At 39.3% G+C, this 10,215-nt stretch overlaps 1 protein-coding gene across 1 annotated transcript; it reads left to right on the forward strand.

Annotated features, from left to right (window-relative positions):
- Nucleotides 1-1,048: 1,048 nt before the first annotated feature.
- KLHL41 (kelch like family member 41) lies at nt 1,049-10,146 on the forward strand. Its single transcript, XM_014954427.1, has 6 exons — nt 1,049-2,326; nt 4,981-5,138; nt 5,231-5,338; nt 6,168-6,353; nt 8,137-8,283; nt 9,135-10,146. Exons 1-6 carry the CDS (start codon nt 1,214-1,216, stop codon nt 9,244-9,246), a joined length of 1,824 nt encoding a protein of 607 aa, XP_014809913.1. The 5' UTR covers nt 1,049-1,213; the 3' UTR covers nt 9,247-10,146.
- Nucleotides 10,147-10,215: the final 69 nt, after the last annotated feature.

Raw genomic sequence — 10,215 nt, forward strand, 5'->3', positions numbered from 1 at the left:
TTTTATCCTGTTTCCATTGCATTCAAAGAACATTTTACCATATGGGTAAAAAGCATTCACTATATGAGCAAAATATAGCTCCTCATCAAGGTACATTAAACAACTTAAAAGGTCAAATTTGTTTTAGATCACTATTACCAACTTTAATAAAAATCTAAATGTTCCCAGTCAAAACTGTGAAACTTTCAACATATGCATGATTTTTCTAAATTTACATTCACTTCTCAAACTACTTAGCTGATTTGGGGCTTTTTAGTTTAAATTCAGGGTTTGGGGTTTTTTGAGGTTTTTTTTTTTTTAAATTGGACACCCATTAAATAATGTGAACATGTAATGTTACATGTGTTTCATTCTCTGTTCTACCTTTCCTATGTACTGTTTCCAGTTTCTGGTACGGTAGAATATAAAAGGATTGATAATGTTTACAGATTATCTGAAATGAAGAACGGTGTTTATTAAGGAGGGGTGGAGTCTTAATTTTAAATTATTTTAGAAAACAGAATTTTACCTGAATAATGTCTATTTTATGTCTAAACAGTAGGGGTTTGTTTACCAATAAATACAACCAAATGGGTATTAAGAAAAAGCTCAAAATTAATTTCAAAGCCTTATTATTAATATCTGAAGAAACTATAGATGTGATATGGGTATATAAAAAAATAATAGAGCACAGATCATTGATGCAAAGTTCTGGAATTTTTTGGTATCTTTATAGTTGGTATCTTTATAACTGCAGCAATGAGATGTATTAAGCAACTCTGAAGAAGTGAACAGTAGTTGCAGCTGACAGCTTGATTAATAATATTTCTATTTCAGAATATTTGGTAACATGTATATTTACAATCTCACTCATAGCTGGCTCACTGAGAGTCAGATTCTGCTGTCCTTACTCATGTCAAATAATGTCTTAAATTGCACGTAATCTCATTGATTCAATGTGGAGAATGATGGTAAAACCTGACCATAGTGACTGGAAGCAACAGTTGCTTCTTTCAGTCTTTGACAGCTGCCAGAGCAACTCTTTTTTTTTTCCCAAACCATCCCTCCTAAATTCCGACCTGCAGGAGTATGTGCCTATATTTAGGTAGCGAGATTAAGTTGCGGAGGCTTCAGGCAGGGCAAAGCACATTGGTCTGCCTTTTTTACAGGCAGACCTTTGGGCAGACAACAGCTAAAGCCTTCTGCTCCCTCCCCTTCCCCAACTGTTTGCGAAATGGATTCCCAGAGGGAACTCACTGAAGAGCTCAGACTTTACCAATCCACCCTTCTTCAGGATGGCCTCAAGGAGCTCCTGGAAGAGAAAAAGTTTGTAGATTGCTCTCTAAAAGCCGGTGACAGGAGCCTGCCTTGCCACAGATTGATTCTGTCAGCATGTAGCCCTTATTTTCGTGAGTATTTCTTATCTGAGCAAAGTGAAGAGAAGAAGAAGGAGGTGGTCCTGGATAACGTCGACCCCAACATCCTGGATATGATTGTCAAATACCTTTATTCAGCAAGTATCGATCTCAATGATTCTAACGTGCAAGATATCTTTGCTTTGGCCAGTCGTTTTCAGATCCCGTCTGTGTTCACCGTGTGTGTCTCCTATCTCCAGAAGAGGCTCGCTGTGGGGAACTGCCTGGCCATCCTTCGGTTGGGTGTTCTGCTCGATTGCCCCAGACTCGCGTTTTCCGCCCGTGATTTTGTTTCAGATCATTTTGTGCAGATCTGCAAAGAAGAGGACTTCATGCAGCTTGCCCCGCATGAACTTATCTCGGTTATTTCACCTGACAGCTTAAATGTAGAGAAGGAAGAACTGGTATTTGAGGCAGTAATGAGATGGGTCCGAACAGACAAGGAGAACAGAGTAAAGAGCCTGGGGGAAATTTTTGACTGCATACGTTTTCGTCTCATGCCAGAAAAATATTTCAAAGAACATGTTGAGAAGGATGATATAATTAAAAGCAACTCAGACCTTCAGAAAAAAGTAAAGATTATTAAGGATGCTTTTGCTGGAAAACTGCCTGACTCCTCTAGCAAAAATACAGAGAAGTCAACCAAAGGGGAGGTGAATGGTGATGTAGGGGATGAAGATTTGCTGCCTGGCTACCTAAATGACCTTCCCAGGCACGGCATGTTTGTCAAAGACCTCATTCTTCTGGTTAATGACACTGCTGCCGTAGCTTATGATCCTCTTGAAAATGAGTGCTACCTAGCAGCCCTGGCAGAACAGATTCCCAGAAACCATTCCAGTATAGTCACCAAACAAAACCAGGTCTACATTGTTGGAGGACTGTATGTGGAAGAGGAGAACAAGGATCAGCCTTTCCAGTCATACTTCTTCCAGGTATAAGCTTTATGATTGTTGGTGCAACAAAAGGTGCTTGTAGGAGTTACTGAAAAGTGTTATGAGTCTATGCAAGGGTGTTGTCTGGTCTGTACAGTCGATGGAGAGAAGTATCTGCAGAGAGCTATTCCTGTCTCAGAGAGATAAATGAAACCAAGGGACTTGTATCTTCTCTTTCAAGATCAAGGCCCTGGTGATATCCCAGAAAAGATACTGTATCTAGGCACCGGCTTTCATTGTTTAAGGCCCAGATTTTTCATGGTACAGATATGTAAATTTAAGCCTAATCATATTTTTGTGAAATACCTTTTTGTGAATTTTTGTTAACTTCCATGACAGTTGAGTGTTAGCAGCTTTAGACCGAATGAGATGTCCTTTTTTTTGCATCTGAAATATTTTGAAGACAGCAGTAATGTGTGGATTTTAAATACCACTTTTGTCACTAAAATTTCAGAAGTCCTTTTGTCATATCTATGTTTGAAAACCTAAGGACATGCTAAAATATGTAATTTAGAGGTAGAAGGCTGTTTTCCTGGCAAACTGTCAATGTCAGTACACTAAATACCATGTTTCAACCAAGACCATAATTTTATATCTTTGTAAATCTGCCTAAGTTTATAAGGCGGATTAATACAAACTGTAACTTCCACAACATGTTTCAGAAAAATGAGCAAAAATCTAGTTTGGCATCCTTACACCATAAACTAAGTCTGTTGTGTATTTAGCTACCTGGCTACACGCTTTGGGGGATATTTAAACTCTCATAATGAATTCTGAAATATGCTGCTGGCCGTGTCCTGTCTTTAGGCACATTGGCTTAAAGTAGGTCCTGTTTCAGTATGAAATAAAGCAGAGTGATAAGCAGTGATAGAATTTTAAAGAGTTCAGGTATTAAAAAATGTAAATACTAAATGTTTATAGGAGCATGGCTCACTGATTTCACACTCAATGAAAGAGTGGTTTCAGTTGTTACATGTATGAGAGGGAAGTCTTGGTTTGCTAGAGAGGGATTAGCACTGTTTCATCTCCTTATGTAAGGTGTAAAACACTAATCACTGAAGTGCAAAGCTTGTCACAGAAATACTCTTCTAACAAAAATACTGTGTTGATGTCACAATGTATATAATCCAGAACTGAATAGTCCAAGTCTCAGGCTATTAGAAAGTCTTAGGCTGAAAAACTAAACCTCACAACTGCTATGAAAAAATGATGAAGTTCTCAGAATCCTGCTTTATATGTCTACATGCATTTCCTGAAATCCTGCTCTCCCGCTTGCCATCATTAAGCTGCTGCCTATAGTTGAAATACTTGTCTGCATTACCCATGTGGCTGTTGTTCCCTCTTAAAATGTTAATGTGGTGCCAAACCAATTTTCACTTACTGATCTCCCTTTCTCCACCTGTTACCATTTTGTTTGGTAGTTAGCAACCCAGGAGAAAACAAGGCTGCCACTGACTCAAAAATGCATGACTAGTTTTTGCCCTATTAGCACTAGATATGCCATCCACGAGACTGATTCACTGAGCATGCTGTGCCCTGCGATGGGTACATCTTCTCCTCACTACGCTACTCAGATCCACCTACTGGGGCAATTCCTCTTCATGAGTTAAATTTTGCTGCGGCAATAAAATTTCCTGTCCAATAGCAGTGGTCTGTCAAATCTGGGAGATGCACTTTAGCATGGAGACCTTGACTGTGGAACAGGCTTCTGGAAAAGGGATGTCACTGAGCCAAACCCAGATCTGATTGCTTTGACTGAACTTTCTCCTGCTTTCTATCAAATGTCTTTACTACATTCGTGCAGACTCACATTTTACCTTCCCTTCCTGTACATCATGAAGCAAATCTATATGCAACAAAAGAGTGAAAATACTCTTTTTGAATGTTAGATAATGTTCAGGTTCAATTATAAGTTCTCAGATCAAACCAAAAATTAAGCACCACAGTTCTAGGAAAATACTGTTTTGATTTGTTGGTTTGTTTTTTCTCTTCTCTCCTCCCGCTGCTTCTCCTTAGGTGTTTTCAGCCAGGTGTTTGAGACAGCCCTGGGAGTACTTCCATCAATCTTATTGCCAATGGAGGTGCACTGCCTGTTTTTGCCTATGAGTGAATTCTTTATTCATTATGCTTTCAGAGATCTCAGGAACTTTTGAGGATATTTGTGATGAAACACCACCTTTTGTTCTAGGAATTGCAGAAGAAACATCTGTGCCATTTGCCATGTACTAGTTCATGATCACTCAGAGGAAGGGTGTGAGGATGTCTGGCGTCTCGCAGCGATGAGCACAACCAGCTAGATGTATAGGTGTGGAGTGGCAGGAGTGTCTGCTCCCCTCAGGCAGGAAGAATGTGTTCTTTCCAATATGTGACAGGGAGCCCAGGGAGTGAAGAGCTTAATAAAGAGGCAAAGAAACTCTGTGAGGGTGAGCAGTTGCAGAGAGAGCGGTGAGGCATTGACTCTGTGAGGTCTTAGCACCACGAAGCATGGGTGGGTAGAAGTCATCGTTCATTAGCTGCACTGAGGAGGGGGCAGGTTGTTCAGGCAAGCAGATGAGCTGCTGAGTGCAATTAGATTCATTGTGTGGAACAATGGTCTTTGTGTGGATTTTTACTTTTTGCCTGTCCTAACTCTTGCTGTTCTGATGCTCTTTCAGCTGGACAGCATCGCTGGGGAGTGGGTTGCTCTTCCTCCGCTGCCGTCGGCCAGGTGTCTCTTCGGGCTGGGAGAGTCAGAGAACAAGATCTATGTAATTGCAGGCAAGGACCTTCGCACTGAGGAGTCTCTAGATTCAGTATTGTGCTATGATCCTGTGTATGTTTAAAATTTAATTATGCCCACTGAGGACACGTAAATAGCCCGTTGCTGCTTGAGAGAGCCTAATGTTGATACTCTTTTTGTTCCAGGGCAATGAAATGGGGTGAGGTCAAAAAACTACCCATCAAAGTCTATGGCCACGCTACTATCTCAAACAATGGATTGATATATTGTCTTGGGGGAAAAACTGATGATAAGTGAGTCTCTAAGTCTTTTCGTGACAATTTGTAACATTATTTGGTTGGTCCTTTATAGATGATGTGTCCTCACACTCAGAAATCAGGGTTTCCCTTTTTTACATCTTTTACATTAAGGTTGCTAACAATTTGGCAGAGGGGAGCACATTATGGTATATAGGGTCTCTTTTTCATGATAAGATAAAATTGCATGTAAAATTCAACCAGTTATTTTAATGACTATACTTATTTTCCAGGCAAATTTTACTTACATTGCAGGCACATTAGTAATATATAGCTATGAGGACCCTCACTGAAAGTATTATTTCCTTCCAGATAGAAATACATAGGTGCTGTGGAATTACTGAGCCAGTTTTTCAAATTTTCTGACCTATGATGCCTGTTACGCCTTAATGGGTATAACATTTGGAAAATCAAAGTTTTCACTCACACTGAGCATGTGGTGGTAATTTCTCAGTGTTTGTGCAGGGGACATTTAAGACACAAGCATCTTAAATCAGCCAAAACCAGCAGCATAATCTTTCTTTTATAACTGTTGTCATACATTCCTCCACACACTCATGTGAAGACAATATGCTGGGAAAGGATGTTATCTTTCTCCTGGAAGGTACACTGAAATTGCTGCCCTATGTAAGCAGCATTTGACATTTGATTTAGTTCTATGGATGTGATTAATGCTTTGTAGACATGCAAAGATTCCCACTGTGGATACAGGACAGGATCTCATGGAGAGGAAGGAGGTATTATACATAACCCCACACAATCCACCTCACTTGGAACAAGCCAAAAGATCATTAGAAATTATCACCGGTTTTCTTTTCCTCCCCAGGAAATGCACTAACAGACTATTTGTGTACAATCCCAAGAAAGGAGACTGGAAGGACCTGGCTCCAATGAAAGTGGCTCGCTCCATGTTTGGAACAGCTATCCATAAGGGCAAGATTGTCATTGCAGGTGGTGTCACTGAAGAAGGTCTTACTGCATCTGTTGAAGCTTTTGATCTGACCACCAATAAGTGAGTACAATATTCAAGCTATTTTTAAGCAAGTGTTTTATCATTTAGGCTTTCAGAGCTCTGAGGTAAGTCACAGAGGCATTCAGGTGCTTGTGCTTCCACTGAGACACTGGGTCTACATCCACATCTTCAGCAGCAGCAGCACCTGAGACCCTGGAACTCTGGCCATTTTTTTCCTGTCCCCCCCAACATTTTCTATGCGAGTATTGCTACATTGCAAACACGATCAAAGAGCTCATGTACTGAAAAATACCCACCCTTTAATCTTTTTTCTTTTTTTTTTTTAAAGTCTGATTACTTTCCCAGAGTAGTTGATGACATAGCCACCTAACAGGTGTGCTGGCATAATGGGAGAAGTGGGAGCGATGGGCAGGGGCCACACAATCTGGTTGAAATGGCGCTGGCACTAAGTGTGAAGCCCCAGCAAGAAAAATCAGGTGCCTCAACAGGACAAGCTTTGGGTACACGGCCTTACGGCGTCTTGCTCTTCACTTACCTTGTCGTGGAAAATACCATTTACCACTAGTTAGTGACAGGCAGATGATTCTGCTTATTTATTTAATATGAAAACTCTAGGAAGACTTCAAATTTTAAATGCATCCTCTGAAATACTATAAAGAAAAAGTAAGGACAAAAGTGAGTAAGTCATCCTTGGAATTAGCTCACTTACTTGGTCCAGATACTTTCCAGCGTTCTTCCTCACAGCCAGAATCTTTCAGTCAGCATCCCCCAAACGTTCATGATTTTCCAGGAGATATACCATATATACCTGTCACTTTCTACTCTTAATTTTCCTTTTGGTTACTTTTGTTATTTTTCCTTCCTAACATCTTATTTACAAAATTTCATTTAAAATAATATTAGTAAAGCTTTATTATGATAGCTCAAACTGGTAAGTGGTCCTGGATGCACCTGTATTTTATTAACAAGCACTTTTACTGGATAAAAACTCCTTTGGCGGTGCTGTCTTCACTGACAGGTGGCACTGAAGCCATCAACCTACAACAAAAGGTTTAACTTCAATGTATGCTGTCCCAAAGAGACTTGCTTATAAAATTTAATACAAAGTCTGAATTATGCAAGAAGTAATTCTATGAGGGAACTTTGGACTTTACACTTCCTATAGAAAGCAAAGAAAAGTAAAGGTCGTTTTGTTCCATTCTTCTCTTCTGTTGTTCAGAATCACGTCCAGTTTCTGGTCTGAAAAATCTGCAGGTTCTTGGCTTGGTTTACACTGTTTTGTTACAGTTGAGTCACACTAGCGAGAGACACAAATTAGCCTAGTAGTTTTGATGTTGACATTATCCAGAAGCAGGATGTCTCTATATTTTACATGTTCATAGGTATGAATTGGCAGAAAATTTGAAATTATACTACCAAGCTCCAGTGACTTTCTTTTTTTACTGAAATTATTATGTCACTGCCACTTGAAATAAATACGCATTTTGGAAACTATTAGAGAGAAAAAAATGAGAGAAGCTGGGGAGCAATACATCTGTATAAGGCATATTACTGATGATGGGGCCAGGCAACCTGTAAGTGGTCACTGGAAAGAGATGTCATCATGGTATCATGCTGTCACCTAAGACTTGCAGAAGTCCTTGTGGGGATGGTGACGCTGAAATTCACTGCTGATAATCTCAGTTTTTTCCTTTTACTAAACGATTGATTGAGGCACTCCTTGGCACCTGAATTTATGTGACCCAGAGACTTATGTTAACGCATTCAGTTTGGAGTATTTTTCATGTGTTTGTTTAACTCAGGTTTCCCTTTTCATCTTTAGGTGGGAGATTATGCCTGAATTTCCCCAAGAGAGAAGTTCCATCAGTTTAGTCACCTTAAGCGGGGCTCTGTATGCCATTGGAGGCTTTGCAATGATTCAGCTTGAATCTAAAGAATTTGCACCCAGTGAAGTCACTGACATATGGAAGTAAGTTTAAATTTAATTTTCTTGGTGGAAAGCCATACCTAAAACTGAGGTTTGTAGACACTGGAGGGTAAAATTAGTCTTCTGTTTAACTCTGGAAACACAGAATAGGTTGTAACTCACTGACAGATAAAAACGTTTGTCAGAAAGCAACAAATAGACATGAGATTTGGATCTAATAACTACTTCCACCTCCTCGTAATCTGAACTGTCTGAGTCATGATCTTCAGATTCTTTTACTCTTCAAGAGAGTAAGTTGCCATATCTCTTGGCAGGTTTAGCCTTGTAAGAGGTACTGTAAAAACATTCTCTGTTTTGTGACATTCTCACACAGAAAAGGCTGTAAAACAGAGGTCTGTACGTAGTCAAATGAGTAATTGTTCCGAAAGAACGAGAAATCCCTAACTCCTTTTTGTTTTTTTTTTAAATCTAAATCACAGTAACAGTGATAAAACATCACATCTCTGCTGTGACTCTTCAGTTGCTAAAGTATATTCAGGAGTTTTAACTGGCAGAAGGATAGAAAGGATTCCCAGAAAAACCACCTTTATATGCAAGAATGTGAAATAATTCAGAAGGGGTACTTAACACAAGGAAGAAGCTTTTATAGGAGTAATTAAAGTATGACACAGGCCAGCAACAAGCTTTAGGGACTTGGAAAAGGACAACTCACATGCACAAGAAAATCTTTCTGTTCTGCTTTAGAGGACAAAAGCAGCCTTTTTGTGGCATCCTTCAGCACATGGTTGCTACAAGCCTTTGCAGCATGTGGACTATCCTTTTCATGTATGTGTGATGAAGCATCAAATCTCATTTCAAGCAGCTGTGTTCTGACCTCCTTTTGTTACATGCAGGTATGATGATGAAAAGAAGGAATGGATTGGCATACTGAAAGAGATCCGATACGCTACTGGGGCCTCCTGCCTGGCTACACGCTTAAACCTCTTCAAGTTATCAAAACTGTAAACAAAACACTGGAAAATGTGCTGTGGTGAGGGAGTTTCCATAGGCTCTTCTGGGTTTGTTGCATGAAATTGTCCCCAAATTGTACAGAGTTTTGTAGCAGCGTACTAGTTATACTGTTAAACAGTTCATCTGTCTGTCCAAGTCTTAAGATATTTACTGGCTAATCAACAACTAGATTTTTGCCAATGTTTAAAATCCTGAAGAATTCTAATCAACGTTGATTAGAATAAATGAAGATTTCAGAGATAACTCCATTTTTTACTCTGTGAAATTGCCAATAAAACTGGTCAGAGTTCCTTACACTCAGAAAATCCAGGATAGTGGCAGCTTATCCTCCAAACGATGCCCAGGAATTAATTGTTAAGTTAAATACAACTAATAGGTACCTAATTTTATTCTAACTGGCCGTTTGTACAGCCTGACTTCCCCCTTCAGCAATGTATGTAAATCCTGCATTCTTCAGCCATATCTTGAAAATATTTTCATTAGAGCCTTTTACAAAGAATTTAGCCTGAAACTGAAGTGCATATTGAAAACAAAAGCAACCTAAAGCTACGTGGCCTAAGAAACACCAACCTCAGCCAAAGCAGTACTAATAGCCAGATGGGAGGCAAGACAGAGAAGTCCACAAGGTTAATAGCTCTACTGTTTCACCTACAGTGTTTCGGCTTCTGGTAATAAGGATTTTCCACTTTTTTATGCTTTTATATTTATTTCCAAAGCAAGTATTTTATGGAAGTTTTTCTCAGAGATCTGAGGCCATTAACAAGCATTAATGAAAAAGTCCTAGAATTGATCATCAGCAAGTTATCTACAGCAAAGAGGACTTTTCCACCTAATAAAGAGTTGATGAATTTTGATGTTGAAACTTTTAACAATTAAACTTTGTTTTTAAAACTATAAAAAGTATCACTCGATTATGTCTCTTTCAGTAATCAGCTCATCATCACTATCATACTGACAGCACAC

This window comes from Calidris pugnax, unplaced genomic scaffold, assembly GCF_001431845.1.
Source record: "Calidris pugnax isolate Ruff unplaced genomic scaffold, ASM143184v1 scaffold103, whole genome shotgun sequence".
NCBI lineage: Eukaryota > Metazoa > Chordata > Aves > Charadriiformes > Scolopacidae > Calidris > Calidris pugnax.

Excerpts from the sequence above, each read along its gene's own strand:
- KLHL41 (XM_014954427.1), top strand. The coding sequence starts at position 1,214 with ATGGATTCCCAGAGGGAACTCACTGAAGAGCTCAGACTTTACCAATCC. Across the intron at positions 2,327-4,980 it reads TCCAGTCATACTTCTTCCAG|CTGGACAGCATCGCTGGGGA; the intron begins GTATAAGCTTTA and ends ATGCTCTTTCAG. Across the intron at positions 6,354-8,136 it reads TTTGATCTGACCACCAATAA|GTGGGAGATTATGCCTGAAT; the intron begins GTGAGTACAATA and ends TTTCATCTTTAG.